We start from the raw sequence: 20534 nt of genomic DNA, 5'->3' as shown, positions 1-20534 counted from the left end.
AAATCTCATTCCCTTGCTGTGCACTACTGCACAGGAACCATCCTTGTGAGATGCTGAAGTGGGGACTGGACACCACCTTCTCCCATACAAACATCTTTGTCCCCTGAGTAAACATTCTCCCCCAAACAGCCAGTGCTGCTATTTTATTTATCTTACTGCAATGAGTTGTTGCTCCCCTGTTTAAGGCTGGCTGGTCAATGCAGTGCCTTAATTTGCTCTGGAAGCCAGCTGAAAGTAGGAAATTTTGTCCCAAAAGGCTTCCTCAGATGCCAAAAACAAGGAAGGAAGGTTAGGAAGTGACTGGACACACTCACTCCTCTGAGTACTCTGCTGGAAGAGGAAGGAAGCAGCAAACTGAGTTGGCATCCTTGCAGCAAAGGCTTCAGAGCAAACACACCGTGGTGCCCTGCTCCCTGCAGACTCCACACGTCCCGGTCAGGCATCCCAGCTAACAAGGGACTTATAAGGAAGAAAAAGACACCAACACCCCAGCACAGCTGGTGAGCAGGCATTCCCCACAGAACAGAGAATCACAGTAACATGCCTGCTGAGGAAAGACTGTTTTTCACTTCCTTAGGAAAAGTCTTTCCTAAGGATAGAGAAGGAGGGATAAACAACAGCCTGAGATAGACTTTGAGATCAGCTACCAACTCAGCCTCCCCATGTTGTCCTGTTGTTTGAGTTTCCTTTGAGCTGGACTGATCTGTGTTCACCTTCTCCTCAGGCCACAGCACTCCTGCCTCCTGTGAAGCTCCTTCCCAACCTGAGAGCAGGTAGTTTCAAAGAAGGCACACAGTAGATTACTTGAAGTATTTTTTAATATTAAAGTCATTGTACTTTGATTTAAAGATGACATGTAACGAAATTCCAGTGTATTTTGTTTTAAAGTACACTTTGGAGAAGAGAGGCCAGGATGTTTGCAGAGCACTTTGCCTTCCACTAAGCACCATCAGGGCAGTGACTGTGCTATGGGAGCAGCTCACAGCTGATGCAGAAACTAAAGGGTCTGCTGGAGAAACATTCTAACACTGTCCACTTTTCACAATTTACTACAGGGATGGCTTTCTGAACATGACTGAGTACACTTCATTCCCCCTGGTTCCCCCATACACACAGGTAAACTTGTTAAACTTGGACTAGAAAAGCGTGAGTTTGTTAGACCTGTCCTAGAGTTAGCGCCTCTGCAATTCCAGGGCCGGGTCACGAGGCTGTTCCTCCAGCCAGCATCTCTCTGGAATAAAACATACCTGGTTTTCAGCTTGAATTGCTGATTGCAGTTCATTCCAGTTATTTTCTGTCACTCCTGCTATGAACAGTTAAAAGCCTAACAGTGTTGGGCTCAGCTTATGTGGTTTGTTACTTGCCGAGTCCTCTTCAGATGCCTTCTTCGGATCTTGATCATCCACTTAACACTTAACTTAGCAAAGTCTGCTGCCTTAAACAGGGCCAGAAAGATACCACAGAGGAGAGCAATCATGTTCCAGGGGTTTGCTGTGATAATCTGAAAGAGAAGACAAATATTAGTCCCCTCATCTGATTCCACACAGGTAGAGAGGAGTGAGAGCTGTGGGAATAGGACTGGGCTCTGAAGGCCAAGGAGGGGCCTGGGTCCTGCTGGGACAGCAGGAGTGCAAAGGACCAGCTCCTGTCCCACACAGTCTGCATTCACACTCTGGTTTTGGGCAAGAAAACACCAACACTCTAGATTTTGCTGCTCCTGGATCTTGGTTGTCAGGTAAATACAGTAGCACATTTTATTCTAATGAATTCATTCTAATAATGGATAAAAAATACACTAGGCTATTTTTATTATTCTTATTTCAGCCTAGGTTTCTTGTCAATTAAAAAAAAGAAGTCATTAAATCAGATTATGCAGCAGACTTACTAAAGCAAAAATTTCAGCTCTGCCCTGAAGCTACCCTTTGCTGTGAGGGGATTTTCTTAGCCACATGGCACCTCTAGCTGCAAGCAGGATGCTGAGTGTCACCAGCCCAAGGAACAGCACCACATGGCCCTGACCTCCACACAGAATGCATTACTGGACATAAGGAAGAGCCTACACTGGAATTTCAGAGGTATCCTCACTCTTGTCTGCATTTCTTCGTGGGGTGAGGTAACAGAGGAGGTGCATGCACACACAGAGCACGAGCTGCACACTCAGACAGTGACTCAGGAGGGGACTGGAGGGTTACTCACGTCCTGAACAGTCTGTATGAAAGGGTCTTTCCACTCAAACACCACAAAGAACAGCTGGTCACTCCCTGGTTTAGTTCTCTGGTCAATGTAGTTAACCACACTGGTCTGGGGACAGGGAAAGAAAAGTGCAGGTTACTCTCCAGCAGTACAATCAGTCTTTTGTGCAACAAAAAAGGCCTGTAAGAAGGTGAAAATACCAGACTGTTTAGAGACTTCCACTGCAGCCTTTCTCTACCTAGAACAAAATATGGCAAGGGCAGTTTCCTCCCTCTGTGTCATGTTCATATTATTTTCCTATTCTCACTCAGTATCACACTACAACCATTTCTACACTGCCTCTCAAGAGGAGACAATTTACTTCCAAAATTCATTTACTTGCAGTGATACAACATTTGGAAAGCTCTCATGAATTAATGTTAAATTTGTTTTATTTGCCAGAGAACCACATAATGGTGGCAGGAAGATTCCTTCTATTTGAAAAATGGGTTGTAGAATAAACTAGAGCATTCCAGCAAGTGCAGAATGAACATGGCAGGAAAGAAGGCCAGGTGTTAACAACCAAACCCACACTTCCCAGCAGTGCCCATTAACTAGGTCACCACTTGAAACTAATGCTGCCCAGCAGAGCTGTAACACAATTCCAACAGGGAACTGGGTTAGCATACCAGACAATGTTACAGCCACACGAAGCCAGAGTCTCAAGAACCACAACCAGGAAAATATTAAGACAACAGGCAGCTGGTACAATACAAGGGTTTTCAGGCAGGAAAACACTTGTGTTGTACCAGCTGCCCCCAGCCTAGGGAGGAACCACACAGGGTTTGTACACAGGCAGTAACCACCACAACCAGTCTGAACTGCCCCTGCTCCTAGGACACAACACAAACTGCCCAGGAGCCACACAGGGACCTCAGGAAAGCACAGTGGGAAAGACTTCTCCTTTCTCCAACCTCAAAGGAGTGTTTACATCTGAAAACAGTGGTGGAAGGACTTCTCCCTTCTCCAACCTCAAAGGAGTGTTTACATCTGTAAACAGTGGTGGAAGGACTTCTCCCTTCTCCAACCTCAAAGGAGTGTTTACCTCTTGCTGTGTGCAGAGGGGAGTACTGCTGCTCATCCTGTTAATTCTGTACTGCAAGCAATGGGTCCAGCAGCACTGTGACTTTGCCTCAGGCTTGTGACACAAAGATGAGAGAGATGATGGAAGAGTACACCTGTTCCATGTTTTGGGAGCCCAGTTTTCCAGGCAGAGCTGGAAGTCTCTAAGGAGACCACAATCTTCATTTCCTTACAAGAATTCCCATGGCATGAGGGATGAGCTACCACAAAAGCCTCAGATCCACCATGGTGCAGTGTCTCTACAAATACCTCAGGGTTTCTCTCAGTGTTCTCCACAGCCCCAGCCCTGAACAGATTTTAGGCTGCAGGCAAGGAGCAGCAGGAACTAGAACACTGTTCCTAGCCACTCAGAGCACATGGGGCATCCCCAGCTTGTGGTTTCTGGTCCTTTGCTGCAGACTTGCCTGTGAGGATTTGTGAGGAGTTGTGAATGAGTCAGAGACAGGACCTCTGAGCTGCTTTATGTGGTGCCATTTATTTTCCTTATCTTCTACACAGGCAGGAAGGGTGAGTTTGGCTCACATCTTCACCCCATGGTTCATCAGAAGGTCACAACACCTCCAGTTACAAGACCTTTTATTAACCAATAAAACACTGCCAAGAAGGATATTTATGTTTTTCACCCAATCCTTAAATATTTCATCTTATGGACTCATACTGCAGTGTAAGCTTTCTTAGCCAGTCATGTTCTGACACACAAACCTACAGTACTGTACCCTAAAACTCTGAACCTTCCTCTACTTAGCTTTATGGGTCTCTGCTCTAAACTATAAATCCACATTCTTGCTTCTAGCACCTAAGTTTGGAAGCCTTTCCCAAGGCCTCAGATCAAATCCAGTGTTTAATTCTAAGCTTTGGCTTACAGGCCCAAAATTTTGAGAATTCCCTGCATTTTGGATTCCAACACTTGCCTCACACTTCCACAGCTGATTCCTTATTGCAGGGTGCCAGTGTTCCAGCCACACTCATCCAAGGAAACTGCACACCAGGAAACAAACAGCAACAAGGCAAAACTGAGGCAATGGGAAAGGAGGAAAATCCAAATGAATGGCTGCTGGGCCAGTTAGAGGGAGTGAGTGCTCTGTTTGACCTGGTATCTGTATCCATCTTTGCAGTATGCCAGCTCCCAGGTTTGGATCTGAAAGGCTAATGGACTTCCTGGTGCAATTTGAGCAGATGTTGTACTGACAAACAAAGCAAGTGCAAATTATGTCTGAGCTGTTTCAATTTCTGTTGTATTATTAATAGGGATCTGATTCCTGGTTCCTAGGTTTTATTAAAAACAAACAAACAAACCCACAAAACAAACAGAAAACCCAAACCAGCAACAGTGTTCCCTTACTCAGATGGTAAGTCCATAACTGCTGAACTAAACAGATGTTTATGGTCACAAAAAACTCTTTATTCCCTGAATTTGAGCCAGCCTTTTGTTTCCACTCTGAGACACATTAGACTTGGGCACACACAGGAAGACTTTCAAAAATCCTATACTTGGTAAGCACCAAATGGCAAATGATACAGAGTTGTAGTGATGAAGGACAGACAGACAGCTGCTGTCAGTGCTTACATGGCAGCAGCAGCAGACTGATGCATTCTTTCCTCTCTCCAAAGCAAGGTATTGCCTTGGGACTTGCATGACTCTGGATTTGCCTCCTGTCCTTCTCTAGGGGAGTAGGAGTGTGCCCATCTCACAGTGCCAGCTCTGGGTTCCCTTAAGGCTGTGCCATGTAACACCTAACTGTGAGAACTAGGGATGGAACTGAACATTCTGCTTCATTCTGCTCTCCCCAGAACACCTTTCCAAGAGTACCTAGGACCAAGAGAAAGTGTCATCTCTGAAAGAGACACCCTCTGGAAAGGACAGTTCTTAAAATTTTCATTAAATTTTTCATTTTCATTCCTTTCCAACGAACACTGGAAGCAAACAAAGTCAAAACACAATTATTTTCTTGTGCATTAATGTGAACAGAACAGGAATAAAAGGCTCATTTCCTCTCTAGATAAGCTGGCATCTTCCATCTGCATATTTTCTAGTTTTAAATGATGCAAGAAGTGAAGTTACTCCATGTTTCTAAGGACACTCAACAGCTAAAAATTCCAAACCCAAACAAAAAACAGACATAAAATGCTACAAAGGATACAAGGCCTACATTTACCTCTTCATCCTAACATCAGTGGCAACCTCAACAATACCTCTTTCCAACAGTAGCTGTTATTAGGCAATTCCTTTGGCAATTGTTCTGCACCTTGAAATGTAGGTAGCTGTGTTAATATTATTTAATAAATAATTAATATGACACTACAGGTGTCATAACCCAAGTGAGGCCTAGATTTCTGGCCTCCCTTGTCAGAAGATGTTCTCCTGAGCTCTGCCACGAGGCCACACCAACAGCTGAGCACATCAAGACATCCACACTTCCACAGAATCCCTCCTTCTTGAGAAACAGTGGGAGCAAGGAGACCCAAAACTGCCCAGTGCAAGGTGGCATCATGAATGCAATGAAACAAAACCAAACTCCCCAAACATAATTTTATTTTTTTTTTTACCTCCTGTTTGAATTCAACAGTCTCACTACCATCTTCTTCTTTTGTTTTAACCAAGGACATCTTGACCCAAGTTCGGAAGCCTCCAGAAAACTTCCAGCTGGAGTATGAACTTTCACAGTCCTTCATGAATTTTGCTTTTTCTGGACTATAGGAAAAAGAAAGCATTACTTTATTGACCAAACTGAGCACTGCAGGCAGAAGGTCAGACCTAGGCACTTCAAACTATGTTCACAATTCCCTTTATTCTCCACCTGCCAAATTCAACACATCTAAAACACTGTGTGTAGTGATGTTTTCATGAATGGCAGCCCTTCAATGGTGCCTCCTTAACTGCAGAGGATTTACCTGGTGCCACCAACCCTGGAGCTCTGCCTGCCTGCAGGGATTGTTCTGCCCACAGGGAGTTTAGATCTCATCAGTCACCCCTGGGACAGAAAGGAGCAGAGCCAGGACCTCAGGAAACAACTCATCACCAAGGCAGGAAGCAAGAGACAGCAGGAAGAGCCCAGAGGAAGGACAGGGTGCTTCACCTCATTTCTGGTTGCCAAATAAATCAGTTGCAATGCAGACATGCTGAAAATGCCTCAAAATTGATATTCAGTACAATCCTATTATTTTGGAAGCACTGTAGCTTTGGTGCAAGGCTCCCACCTGCAGTAACTGTTATCCCAACATGCAATCCCAGCTATTTGCAGCCCCCAGAACAGTGGGATTGCTTCATGTGTTTTGGCTGTGGTTTTGTTTTTTAATGCTGTGCCTGTAAACCTTTAGGGCTTCCAACACCCTCATGCTGCAAGTAGTAAAGGGGCAGCTTTAGGGCATATCTGGTCTCCATCTCTTGTCTACCAGCTGCACAGGACACAGTGAATTAACCATGCTATTTGCTTGGAACTCTTCAGTACTGTGATTTTAGCCATTTCCATGTCATCCCTGTGAAATAAGCCCAGCCCTGCAGCTGCTTTTCCAATCAGGTTTCATTTGAGAAGAAGGGGTAAACCACTGTGAGAAGTCAGGGACCATTAAAGGCTATTTTTACTAAGGCAGATTTCAGGTTGTAGAGATATGCCAGGGAATGTTGGTCCTTAACAGAAGGGAGAGGGTTTTGATGCAGACTAAATCCACCTACCTAGGAGAAGGGAAAGAGTGTTCTTTGCTTTTGTGGCAGGGGGTGTGCATAACCAGATCTTTTAGGAGATAAAGGTGTTTTCATCTTTCAGGAGAAAAATGCAAAGAAGAAAAGGAGAAAAGCAGAGGTGAAGAAGCAAGCTCTTGTCCCAGAACAGGCCAATCAGAAAGATTTGTCCAGCACTGATTGGATTTGCACTTTTCCTGTCTTTTTTTCTTAGTTTTCAAACTCAGGGCTTCTCTTCTTTCTACAAACCAAGGTGCCTTGTCTACAAGGACCAAAGGGACTGCACTGATATAAATATCAAATTGATGGCTGCTCTGTACCACAGCACCTGCTCAGGCTTAACAGATGAATGGGAGGGCAAAACCCAGCAAAGCCATTCTCTCAAGTCAGGGCTTCAGGCCATGGACTCAGACACAGAATTACACTGTGCACATGCACAGAAAATAGAAGGGTTTCTGCTAAGAAAAACTAACACACTTTGCTACCTATCAAGGCAGATGCTGTTCCCAGGGTGTTCTAGGAAGTTAGGAATATGTTTATTTTGACATGAGGTGCTTGTTCAGTGGCCCCAACAGGATGGCACCTCTCCACCTCCCACAGCAGAGACGTGGGCAGAGCCTAAGGACAAAGCCCACAGCCTGCCTGCTCTCCCCCAGAGCAAACCAGCAACACAGGAACACCCAATCCAACAACTGCCTCCCCTCCTGGGATGTGGGCAGAGCAGCAGCTGAGGGGACAGCCCAGGGCAGCACTGGAGTGCTTTGCCACTCAAGAGGAACACAGATAATTAGCATTTTGCCAGGCAGTCATATGCCTAATGGCTGGCTAAATACAGCATCCTGGAAAAGCTTTCCAAGCCAGGATGGAAAAACGAGGCAGGAAGTTATGACACAGAGCTGAACGTTACAGCCACAACTTCCATGGCAGGCAGGCAGCAGCAGTGTGCTCTGCCCCTGACAGTAATTGCAGGCTGGAAAAAGAAGGATTAATAATATCCTAGGAGAGCTGTGGAGAAGTGATCTGAGAGGCATCTCCATAATCCAGACCACTGCCACAGAGTGAGGGGAAAAAAGGGGGTGGACAGGAGGAGCACAGCTCAAAGGAACGAGCTTTGCACAAATTATAGCAGAGGGCAAATTACACAGCTTTAAAACCACACACAGCCAAGTGAACACAAGACAGGAAAGGGATTTTAAACTGAAAAACAGTTCTCCAGGCAGTTTCTTTTAATTCCCTCTTCACACCAAAGACAGACATCCCACACAGGCTACACCCCTTTTTTGTTGCTGTTTGGGACGGTTTCCCTTTTTTTTCTTTCTCTTTTTTCTTTTTTTTTTTTTTTTATCTGAGGGAGTCACTAACCTATTTCTGGACTGGGCTGTAGTGCTGCAGTGGATCCTTTACCACCAGTGTCTATGGACCACCCAAGAGAGTCAGAGAAGTTCAGGACATGCCACCAGCAGATTCCAATGCAACAGCAAGAGCCAAACCCACTGGTGGTTCAAGTCCAATCTGTGTTTATTGCTTTTGTGTTTCCCAGAGCAGGAAACTCTCTAACAGCCATGGCATCTAACAAAGGCTGGTGTGGTACCAAAAGTCTCAATCCTTCTATGTTGTATTTCTCTGCATGCAGCAATCCAGATCAGAGACACAAACACTGAGCTCAGTTTGGACCCTGAAATCATCTCTGATCTGTTCACACTGGTATCCATAATTTCAGTTATTTGACATGCTACACTAACAATAGTTTTGTCAGGAATTTATTCAGAATTTTCTTTTAAACCCCATGTATTATCCTAATAACAGTTCAGGAGAGGAACTTGTATTTTGTTACCCACACATTTTGGGTAATTTGCAAGGGTTTCATTATTTCCCCCCGTCCAATTAATATGGTACAGACAGCAGCTGCCACTACCTTAAAAAAAAAAGAAAAAGAAAAAGAAAAAGAAAAAGAAAAAGAAGGCAGCAGCATCTCCCTGCAGCTCAGAGGCCAACAACAGCACACAGAGCAGCAGTGTTCTGTGAGCCCAGAACAAAACCAGTGAGCAGTGCCAGTTTCATGGAGTCTGATCCAATTTTAACAGAAGGGCTGCAGAGAATGAAGCCCTTGACAGAAACAACTGGGCCTTGCTCGAGTCCTCAGCACTTACTGCAGCACAGAAAATCTCTTAAAGGTACAAGTTGCCATTTTTTTCTTGCTTGTGGCACCTCTGATAACAGTGTACATGAACTGCTGGGCACAGTGTTATTCTGGGCTCTCACAACCAGTGAGACACTTAGTCAGGAGAAGTAGTTAACAGAGGCCAGTAATTGAAGTTTTTAGAGGCTCTATGGAAAGACACACAACAGTTTCTACAGATATCTTAAGCCAGACTTCCCATCAGCTAAATTTAGCATCTGCTGATGAACAAGAAATCATTTCTGTTTTCTCTTCTGCTGGAAGCTGGACAGACTGAGTGCTCTCCACACACACAGTGCAGTTTCACATGCACTTTTCAGTCAGGAGAAATGTAAACTCCCAACCTGCCCTGAGCCCAGCCAGTTCATGCCAGGACAGCAAACACAGCACTGAGCAAGATAAGCCACACCATTTGTGTCCAGTTGGGGAGGATGCTGCAGAAAAGACAGCCCCACAGCTGGTTCTTTTTCTTTACTCCATCTAGACATGCAGATCATTTACCACTAAGGCCCTCATCCCCCTGCCAGTGTTACCATTCACCTGGGTGAGCTCAAACCAGTTTCAACTCCTGTTCCTACTATCTGCCCCAAGTAGGCACAGAGGATGCATCCCCAGCCAAACATCCCCAATTCCCTGTGGCTGCCAAGGCCTGAGGATGCTCAGACTGAGCTGCTCATGCTGTCCCCAGCCAGCTGCAGCACCAGGGCTGGCCCAGGCAGGTCTGGTGCCTGGCAGCACAGACAGAGCTGAGCATCTGCTGCAAATGGTGCCACTGTAAGCACTTCTTACCAGAGCACAAGCCACAAAACCAGAAATAAACAACATAAGGAACGAGCAGCACCTTCTACACCACTACTCTTAACTGGAGTCTCTCACCCTAAAATACCAATGCCTAAAACACCCAGAACATTAGCATTTTATGGTGTTTCAGTAGAGTTACAGAATACAGTTACAGACTTAGGATGTCTTCCCTGAAGCAGAAATGCTGTGTAAAAGGCAATTCCACCTCACTGGTCTTTGGCCACCCAGAGGTGGAATGCCTGAACACCCCCACTCTTTGATCCATCTGAAAAGCATCAGCACGACCCTGACCAAGCCTCTGAGGAGGCCTTGCTGCAATAAAATCTGTTCTCTTCCCTCCCTCACCTAATTTTGCTCTGCATAGGTCCTCTATCCCCTGTCCCTTTTTCACTGAGCATCTATTATCAAATTAAGGTTTTCTATCAGGTGTCACTACGACTAACATTTCTTGACTAACTTTTAATCAGGATCTCAGAGAGAAGAACTGAACTTGAATTCAAATTAAAGCAAAAATTAAACTGTTAAATATGAAATTTATTCTCAAAAGATGGAAAAAAAGAATGGGTCTTTCAAGAAATTCAAGACAAGATTAATTCCATTCTTGTTAAAATTACAAGGTAAATTAGACACTCCAATGATACCAATGTTAAATCAATATAAAGCAATTTCAAAAACCCCATATATGAATTTACATCATTCTGCAGAATCTTAAATAAAGCCAGTAATACAAAGAAACAGAGTGAATCTTTCAATGAAATCACAACAAAGCAATCTAGGGATCTGACCTTTACAGCAATTGCTTTAAAAATCCCCAAATGGTACAGAAATATTTGTGTTCTTGGTGCACTTCCTGACACACTGCCCAGCACAGCACTTTTCCTGAGCACCCACAGCAGCAGACAGCAGGAAGCCAGCACAGACTCCAAGCTTTTAGAAAGTGCAGCAACAAATGGTTGAAGCACAGCTGAAGAACAGTTTTTGTCATTGAAAAAGCCCTCAATACATTTTTAAAGGACAGATTAGTAAACAAAGACATAAAAGCATCAACATAGTCCAAACATTTAAAAAAAATCATAAAAGCCTGCCTGGTTTTTACTGGAAAAGCCCTACTTTCACAAGTACTGTGACACAACAATGCAGCTCCAGGCTCATCCCCCCTTTACATACCTGCTGACAAACTCTTGGAAAGAAGAAAACAGCAGGTAGTCAATGGCACTGAAATCTTGGTCTGTTTCATTTAAATGGAACTGCAAAAACACCAGCTCCCTTTTCTTCACATCACGAGGGCCTTGAACAACCAAAGCATACTTCTGTAAGCAAACAAAGATGGTGAGAGGAGCAAAGGAATCTCATTTCCTGTTCATTAATTTACCATCTGGCACTAATACTCTGTAGAAATCTAACACACACAGAGTTTCCCGGCTGCTACTAAGTACACATCTACTAAAACACCTAACAAGAATGCCACTTCGGTCCCTCCTTTCAGTTTGAAAAAGAGGTCTTTACACCAAGATTCAGTGCTTAAATATTAATATGTAAGCATTAAATATGGTAATTTGTGGGTTTTGGACATTTGTTTATCACGAAGCAAGCTTCCCTGCACTTCTAAGGGCAATTTCAGACAGACAATCATTCCTCAATGAATCCATCTTGCTGGCTCAAAGCATTTCAGTGTAATGAAGCACTTGGTGCCCATTTAAGATTCTTCCAAGTGTGACAAACATGGTATGTAATTCCCAGCAGGAATTCATGTATGAATTCCCGGCAAACATAAAAAAAGAGATTAGCTATCCTCCTTTAATGGATACTGACACTGCCTTCAGTCAGAGCTAGGTTTACCATATCAAGGAAAATGCTTCCCAGTTCATTTAGGAGAAGAATGAGGTGAGAGCTTCACTGTGAAAAATTACTTATTTTATCCCATTAAGGGTTTTGTGCTGCACACACCCACAGGACAGCTCATTTTCCATAACACATATATATACACTGACTGGGGTCTTTTACATTTCTGAAAACAAAATGACAGATGGCTTACAAAAATCCAAACCAGAAGCAAAGATTTTTTTACAGCACATAGTACATACTTTTACTTTCCAACAAGATTATGAGCAGAAACCCCACACTGCACAAGCTTAGTTCTATTATACTGTTATTACCATAGTTTGATTAGTGAAAGGATCTGTGTAGTTGATCCTCTGAGTGGTGCATTCAATGTCTCCTGGCTGACCTGGATTCACCAGAGGTGGAATGTGATCGTAGTAATGATGTTTGCAGCTGAGCAGCTGAGCCTTGCCTGGGTAAAAGGCAATCCCTGTTTGGGGAGAAAAAACATTGGAGAGCACTGATTTCCTTCCTGAGGACATCGATTTTCATTCTGGTATTTAATCCCACACAATAGTGAGCTGTCTTTAAGATGCCACAAAACAATCAAGTTAAACCATGCACTTCCACATTTTTCTGGAGAAGGACAAAACCATCAACAGCATCAGGACAGAACCCCCACAACGCATTGAAAAAAAATTAGGGCTCATATTCTGTTCAAGGTTCATAACAACTACAACAGTTCAAGGTTCATAGAAGCTACCAAGTTTCCCACAAGCCAGCAGCTAATCCATCAGTCCCTCCCAATCCCAGATGAATCTGTAAAATATGTCAGGGAGCATCAAATGGGACATGTAGTGCTTTAGTTTTCAGATATTAGCATTTAACACATCAAGTGTTAAATGGAAATAATGTACATACCATACATGACAGATCAAAGATCACTGGCTGAGCTAATATAAGTGAAAGATGCTCTTCAGAATACAATATCTTCTGTTAACTGAATGTGACATCATAAAAAAAAAAATCAAAGCCATCAAACACGCACTAAGTGTTGTCATCCCTTGTTATTTACAGCACTGGGCAGGGCAGGCAACTACCCCACCTGGATGGAAACCCACATTTGCCATAAACCTCCTGTTCCAGTCCAACAGCACATTCAAGCAGCCTCAGCCACCTCAGCTTTGGGATGCCAGCAAAACACAAGAGCCAAACCTCAAAATCCTTTTACACCACCTATGCCATATTTATTATTGCAAACAAGTCTGCTGGAAGATAATCTAGTCCAACTTAAAAAAAAAAAAAAAGAGTATGATAGATTAGATATAATTAACTCACAACTGAGATGACCTGCCCACCAAAATGTGAGATGTCAAAGCACTCAGCATATATCAAATGCTTTATTCCTTTCTTCAGAGCTCCAGGCTTGCAACTTGCCATCTCATCATTTTAACAGAGCAATAAAGTAAAGGACTACATTGATTTAGGATCTCTGATCTGCAGAATACTTTTGGATTTATATGTATGCTGCTCTGCTTATTTAAAATCTGCTTATTTTCTTCCTGTTGCTGTATGAAATGCTCACATGAGAGGAGGAAAAAAAAGGGGAAAAGCTTGAGTTTGCTTGCTCTTACAGTCAGGTCCATATGGCCCAAACATAAGGCACTACTTCCAGAGCTGGGCTAACTGGCCATAGAGAAAAACAACTACAGCAATATGGCAACAACTGAAAATACCTTTCAGCCACAACTACTGAAGTGGGTATTTGGAAAATGTGGTAACACTTCAAACAGAAGTGTTATTGTTAAACTGGAAACTCACTGATGACTGACTGAGCTGCATTTGCTACCATGGCTCTACTTATGAATGGCTACTGGACAATTAAAAAAACTAATAACAACAGGACTCACGATTCAAAAATGCCCCCGCGGAGCAACTCCTCCTGCAAACTGCAACAGTTTCTGCTGCCACACTGCATTTTTTGCCAACACTGTTCCCTGCAGTCACATCAGATTCTCATTGCCTACTGATGCAATGCCACGTTGCAAACAAGACAGGGTGGAAGTAGAAAGTGGCATTGTGGTTACTCTGTGGTTTGAGAAATTCATCTCTTTACTGTGAATGGATCTCATTGCCCAGTGCAGCACTGAGCTCCTGTGTTACTCCCATGTGTTACTCTGTTTGAATGGCACAGTTTGGGGAATATTTCCAAAAGGAATTCACTTTCTCCCCCAAAAGAGGACTCATTTTAGAGTCTGAAAACACTTCTTATCTATGAAATGTTGCACAATTCTCCACAGCTTCTGCCATTCATGTTACTGGCATGAAAGCTCCCAAAAGTCTCCCATACAACATTTACATTTCTGTGCAAAGCCAATACAACTTTTTAATCTAAAGTGAGGAAATGAAAGACCTGGGTCATGTATTACATGCACTCTGGGATCTGAAGAATGAACACTAAAAATTTAAAACAATCCAAGAAAAACAAGAACAAGAATTTAACCCATTTTCCTTGTAACTACTCTTACCAGGTGCATCATAGAAGGACACTTCCTTATAAGTGACAGACATCACTGGGTGCTTGAGCTTCTCCCTGAAGTCACTGATGGTTTGGTAGACAAGGAACACAGCTACAGCCATGAGCAGCAGATAAATAAACAGGAGTATTACAGAGAAAACATTCTTTAGGCAGGTCTTGCTGAAACGCAGAGAAGGGGTAGTGGTACCCAGCTCACCATCTGGAACCAAACAGAACATGGATTGGGACTTCAACATACAGAGATTTTTGCTGAATTTACATTTAAAGATCACTCATGTGAGAGGAAAGTAAGCCTCAAACTCAGCTTGATTTTAAAAACCACAGCTAATTCTAGTTTTGATGATCTGCCAGGCAGATACTTCCTTCTCAAGCAGGAGGTGTAATCAACCTCCTGTGTCTCCTTTTCTCATGCCAGAATTTGGCACTCTGTTTAAGGCCACTGCAGGCAGGAAACAAGGTTTGTGCTCAAGGACAACTGAGAAACAAAGTTTAAATAAAGTTCATGAGAAAGTCTGTTGATGGTCAATCTTTGCTTCTGCAAAAAAATCCCTCTCTTCCCCCAAATTCCAGCCTGAAGTGATTCTTACACACTCAGAACAGACATCAGTGGAGTGATTTGATATTCTAGTGCTCATGCCCAGATGTATGCATTGCATACCCACCATGGCAGAAGTCACATTTGTTACCCTCTAGTTCGTAATTCCTTGTGCACGTTAAAAACTTCCATAGCAGGATTCTTCCAATTACAGCTAGAAAGAGACTGACCCAACTCTCCCAGAGTCTCCTTTCCTTTAAATCTTACTCTCTTTAGATCTTCTCAGTAGTCTCACCCACACACAGACACTGCTTTACCCATACCCCTTGCATTTGCCATTTCTTTTGGCAATACTTCTAAGGCAAAGGTTCCTGTACTCCTTAGTTACACATCACATTTTGTCATGAGTGATATACATCTGAACCCACAAAATTTTGTTAAAACTCAATGTAAGAAAGAAGACAGGCAGCCATGCTTCCTGCTGACAGTTCTGTGTGGTGTCACTCAATGAGTCAGGCCCTCTCAGGCCATGCCACAGGCTGCTCTCCAACTCTACAGTTTGGTGTTTGTGCCTTCCCACAGCAAACAGGAGCCTTTTAGTGAGCCCTATTGCACTCAGAACCACTTACAAATGTCCATGGGCAAGCTACACGCCAGGAGATGGCAGCCAAGGCAATTAGCACATTAATGTGCATAAAACTGCACTGCTGAAACAAATATGGCTTGAACAGCTGCAAGGCATTTAGGCCATGCTCCTTTGAGGCTGGCTAACCTCAGTGCCCACACCTGAGCTGCAACAAGCCCATTTCACACTGCTCCATGCCCTCCAAAAGCAGCCTGGACAGTCTAACTAAGAATTTATGTTAAAGCATCTATTCAACATTGCACCTTGCTCATGTAAATCTGGTACAGACTGTGCCTGCAACCCACTGCCCCTCAGGTGGGACACAACATCAAGGAAGATGACACACTAAGATATCTCAGAGTCAGATGTGCTGAACGTGGTTTGATTGAGCACAGCTCCTGACAAAGAAATGTTCTCCTGTCAGTCCTTGAATAACCTCCTTGGCTTTCCATCAGTACTGATTCACATAAAATAAGTAAATTAAATTAGTGAAGTAAGGGAAATTAGTGTTTTGTTACTTTCAGAAGTGCAATAAAATAGCAAAACCAAAACAACCACAGCCACACACTGCAGCAGGTAAGGCCCTAAAAATCAGTAATTTTTGGGTCAACAGCTCTCACCTGGTAAAATAACAGAGCTGGAATCTTCATGAACTTCCATATGTCCTTCTCTCTCCTCTGTTGGATTTTCAGATATTCGCTCCACATCTTCACTCAGCTGTGTAGTTAAAACAGTGGTTCAATTTCCAAACATGCTCTCAACTTGCAATTGTTGGAATTTCTATGGTACAAATAAAAGAGGCTCCAACTAACTGAACACACAAAAACACATCCCCAGTCCAAGAGCACCCAACATCTGTTCCACTTGTTCACAAGACAAAAGCCACAGCTCTGTAGACTTAGAGCCACAAATTAAGTGACTTGCATGCTACAAATTTAACCTACTTCTACTCTGCTGCTTCAACAATAACATCACCTTTCCATTCAAGTTCAAAGTAATTACTTCCCCGGCAGCTCCAACACACTTTAACCCAACAATTAGGAGTGTGTGTTCTCTGACAAGCAGGAACTTCATTCTGTCACTGAAGAATATAATTTTAGGCATAAAGAAACCACAGCACATAGCAGCAAACAGAGCATTAGCACCTCTTAATAAAGAGGTACAAAAAGCAGGAGATGCATTTTGACAGGTGTTAAGGCAAGGCACTGAAATACAGTCACAGCCACACGTGGCTGGGTCATTATGAGACAACAGTCAAGCATCTCTATATTTCTGCTCCTTTTTTGATCTCACCGAGCAGATTATTATATATTAGTGGTTATGCAACTAATTAGTCTTCCAGTGTTTCTGAAACACACACAGAGACCAATATTTTCTTGTTTTGCTATTCAGAGCTCAGGGCTCAAACTGCCAGGCCACTTCCGTCAGAGTCAGAGGCTTGTCACAGCAGATACACATCACACCACATTGTGGAGCACCGCACACTTTGTACATTATAAATAGGAAGTATCTCTTGTATGTTCTCCAAGCTTTCTTTCCTGGTGGTAACTGACACAGAGATTACAGCAATGCAAACCAAGGCATGAGCACGCAGCACACCACATCAGCCTTGTGCTTGTTTCAAGGAAAACGGGGCACAGCCAATGCTGCAGCTGCACTGAATGCTATTAAACACTACACCCCTAACTTACACAACAGAAACGTGAATGTATCCATAAGGGAGTGCTTTCATTTCACCCAGCTTTAATTCAGTACTGAAATCATCATTATGCCATTACCAGGTCCTCATTAGCACCTATTAGGAAAGAGTCCACTCATTTTACACCTTCAAAGTCTGACGTACAGTCTCCTTCACTTCCTGCTGTATTTCTGTATTCATTTCCATTGTGCAAAGCAAGATGAAAGCAGTTACCCGGCTGTTTTTAAATGCTTAGTACATAAATAAAGCATGATTTCCCATAGCATGAGACAAGAAGTGAAGAGGTAGCTTATAGGCTAAAAACTCAGCTCACGTGCAAGACTCTTACCAGGGTCCAACTGAAGACACCTTTTTCCATTATCACCATAAAATAAGGGAAAATTAAAACTGTGCTTCTTTTTGTAGAAACATGCTGGTTCTGCTTATCTGACCCAAAATAAGCTACTCTGACCCAAAAGAAGTACTCACTGAACTCTTGTACTGGTTACATTAAATCAGCTAAGAAACCAGCTCCAGTCATACTTGTGCACATTGCTGATACCAGAGCAGATCCAACAAATGTAATGTAAGTCACAAAGTCACTGCAGCTCCTCAGCTGTCTCCCACACCTCTGATTCCCCAGCTACAGGCACCTCAGTGACTGAGGTTATTGAGAGGGTAAGTGAATTCTATTCCTCATGCCAAGGAGATCTCAACACAAGGTTAAAAAAGAACAAAATAAGCAACATTTCCTATCTTCTCAAGAGGACCTACAGCAATTTTTTTCAACAAGTGGAAGAAAAATAATCTTAGAGGTAATTCCCAATCTAAATGATTCTTTGGTAAGCTCAGAAAACACAAACTTTTAGCACTCTTTAGAAACAAACCAAAAAACCCAAACAATATGCAACTATGTTTTCTTATCTCTGTTCACGATGTTTCACAAGCTTCCCACAGATAAAGCCAGAGAAGGACAGCCAGGCAAGAGCAGGACTACTAACAGTGCCTCAGATGCAGTAGGCAAGTTGAGCTGATGTGTAAGACGGCTAAAACCAGCAGTATTTTACTGCAGATGCTGAACTGAGGTCACCAAGATCCCAGTGCTGTGCATGGCTCAGCCACTGTGCTCTGAGCAGCACACAGCAGCCTGACTCTGTGAGGCAGGGCAGCACAGACCTACAAACCCAACACCTCACACACACACCCTGCTGCAGCCTCCCTGGGACTGGGAAGCCAGGACAGGACACTGCAGGACAGCTGATTCCAGTTCACACTTGCCACTCCCCTTGGATTCAGGGGTTCTGCCAACAGCAAACCCGGAGCAGCCAGCCAGGTTCACCCTCCAGGCCAGCCCTTCCCACGTGGTATTTTTGATAAAGGGGTGAAGCGCGGTGCCAGTCGGAAGGAGCACAGATTGCAGGGCGGTTGACCTTGCAGCAGGACACAGAGACAGCACAGGATGTCAAGGGCAGGGAGGGCATGAAGCACAGCTTCACTCAGCATTCCTCTGGGCTCAGCACATACAGCTGAGGGAGAAACAACCACAGGAACCTGCCCATGTCCCAGCAGCTCTTTTTCAGTGCTGTACACAGAAAAGCACTGGCCAAAAAGAAGCTCAGAAAAGGCAATTCCAGACATTTGAGCATTCCTGCCAGGGGCAGAAGCAACAGACTGCTGTAGAAGGAAAGGACACACAGGTGCTGCACTTACACACACATCCTATCTTGACTCCTGCCACAGATTGGGATAAACCCAAACATAAGGAGAGCAGTGTCAGTGGTGACTGACACTTAGGGTGGAAACACAACATGCATTGCCCATGTGCACACCTCAGGCATCAGTGCAGATTCATTAACTCTCACAAGAACCTTCTCTAGGTACAAGCACACAAGTCAACCCCATCCTGATAGTCACGGGCTAAAACCTTCCTACTGGATAAAACTCCCTTAAATAAAAGAAGAACTTGTTCATACAGGCCTTTTGCTGATCTGCTGATTCATCACCTTCCAGTGCCTTCTAGTCTGGCGAAAAAACCAGAAGCTGAAACTAAACAGACTGTACCACACTAAATTAGAATGTATTAAAACTGAGCCTCAAACTACCCGTCACGTGTAGAGGAAGGAAGATATCTACATTCCTTTTGCCTGCAAGATACAAAAGCGCTTTGCTGTAACTCTACCTCTGCTGAGCTTGGCAGAAATTGCTTGTGCGTCTACTAGGAGAGATAGGACGGAGCAAGGAAGCCGGGCTGCGGAGCCCGTACATTGATATGCAGAGCAGGCGCTGCTCGGGCTTCTGGCAGTGTGATAAAGCGTGCTTCAGTTTCGGATGCGGAAGCTCTGCTCCCCGAGTCGCTTCTCCCACCCGGCAGACCATCCAGCACCTTGTCACCAAACCCCGGCTAAGATCCAGCCGTACCCACCTCACACAGCTGAAACAACCCCACTCTTTTAACCCCGTTCAGAGGTGAAGCAGGGAACCGTGCGCACCCGAGCCACCCGGTGCTTTCTGCAGGCTGCAGCGCCGAGCCGAGTTCACGGCCACACGCCGGCTGTGCCCGCCCGCCGAGTCCCCAGCCCTGCCGGCCCCCCGTACCTCCTGGTAGGATGCGGACACCTCTGGCTTTGGCATAGCATCGGCGGCAGCGGCGCCGCGGGGCCGGGCAGCGCCCGCCGGCACCGCACGGGGCGGGGCAGCCACGGGCCGGGCCGAGCCGAGCCGAGCCGAGCCGAACCGGGCTGAGCCGGGCCGAGCCGAGCCGCCCCGCCCGGGCCGGGCCACGCAGGCGCCGCCGGGACCCCCGAGCCGCCCGGGCCGGCCCTTCCCTTCCCTTCCCTTCCCCTGCCAGTGCCCGCCCCTTGCCGGGGCTGCCGGGAGGCGTAGTCCGGGCAGGGCGCTCCGGCTGCTCGGCGCACCCTGAGGGCTCCTGGGCAGCTCTGTGGGAACAGCTCTCCCTCCCTGACGGGGAGATGAGACTTTTCTGCTTCACAACGCAAACTCTGCTAACGCAAGCATGAAACATACAATTTCCAGACTTGGAAAGCCGGCTCCCCCGAAGCTGCACAAGATACTACCTTTTAAATTTTTCTTTTTAATTTTAATTTTAAATTGCTTTTGCTCAAGGCTGTTATCAGAACATCAGGCGTGCTTGACCCGCAGACAGAACTCCTGCAGGACTCCGGGGGTGACCCACTCACACTGTGCCCGCAGCAATGGGGCACTGCAGGAAAATAAAAGCCAAAACCACGTAAGGGCTGATTCACGGGCCAAGTGGCCACAAATACCTACACAGCTATTTATTTTTTTTTTCTTTCCCCAGCGTGGAAGTAATTGTTAATGTTGCATCATCAAGAAAAAGCATG

At 44.7% G+C, this 20534-nt stretch overlaps 1 protein-coding gene across 2 annotated transcripts; it reads right to left on the bottom strand.

Moving 5' to 3' along the window:
• Positions 1-800: 800 nt before the first annotated feature.
• Positions 801-20015, bottom strand: PACC1 (proton activated chloride channel 1). 2 transcript variants are annotated; one of them, XM_005483032.4, is made up of 8 exons: positions 19768-20015; positions 16115-16211; positions 14324-14533; positions 12131-12285; positions 11142-11284; positions 5863-6007; positions 2197-2301; positions 801-1501 (listed from the first exon to the last, which is right to left on the bottom strand). In XM_005483032.4, exons 1-8 carry the CDS (start codon positions 19801-19803, stop codon positions 1340-1342), a joined length of 1053 nt encoding a protein of 350 aa, XP_005483089.1. In that variant the 5' UTR covers positions 19804-20015; the 3' UTR covers positions 801-1339. The 2 variants fall into 2 exon arrangements, with proteins under 2 accessions (XP_005483089.1, XP_005483090.1); XM_005483033.4 differs by having other exon boundaries at positions 16115-16274; positions 19768-19908.
• Between the last annotated feature and the right edge of the window lie 519 nt (positions 20016-20534).

The sequence above is a fragment of the Zonotrichia albicollis genome, chromosome 3 (assembly GCF_047830755.1).
Source record: "Zonotrichia albicollis isolate bZonAlb1 chromosome 3, bZonAlb1.hap1, whole genome shotgun sequence".
Lineage (NCBI taxonomy): Eukaryota > Metazoa > Chordata > Aves > Passeriformes > Passerellidae > Zonotrichia > Zonotrichia albicollis.
Note: the sequence above shows the minus strand (reverse complement) of the source record. Positions and strands in the feature narration are given on the sequence as shown.

Excerpts from the sequence above, each read along its gene's own strand:
- PACC1 (XM_005483032.4), bottom strand. The coding sequence starts at position 19,803 with ATGCCAAAGCCAGAGGTGTCCGCATCCTACCAGGAG. Across the intron at positions 6,008-11,141 it reads TTCCAAGAGTTTGTCAGCAG|TCCAGAAAAAGCAAAATTCA; the intron begins GTATGTAAAGGG and ends TTTTTCCTATAG. Across the intron at positions 2,302-5,862 it reads CTGTTGAATTCAAACAGGAG|ACCAGTGTGGTTAACTACAT; the intron begins GTAAAAAAAAAA and ends CCCTGTCCCCAG.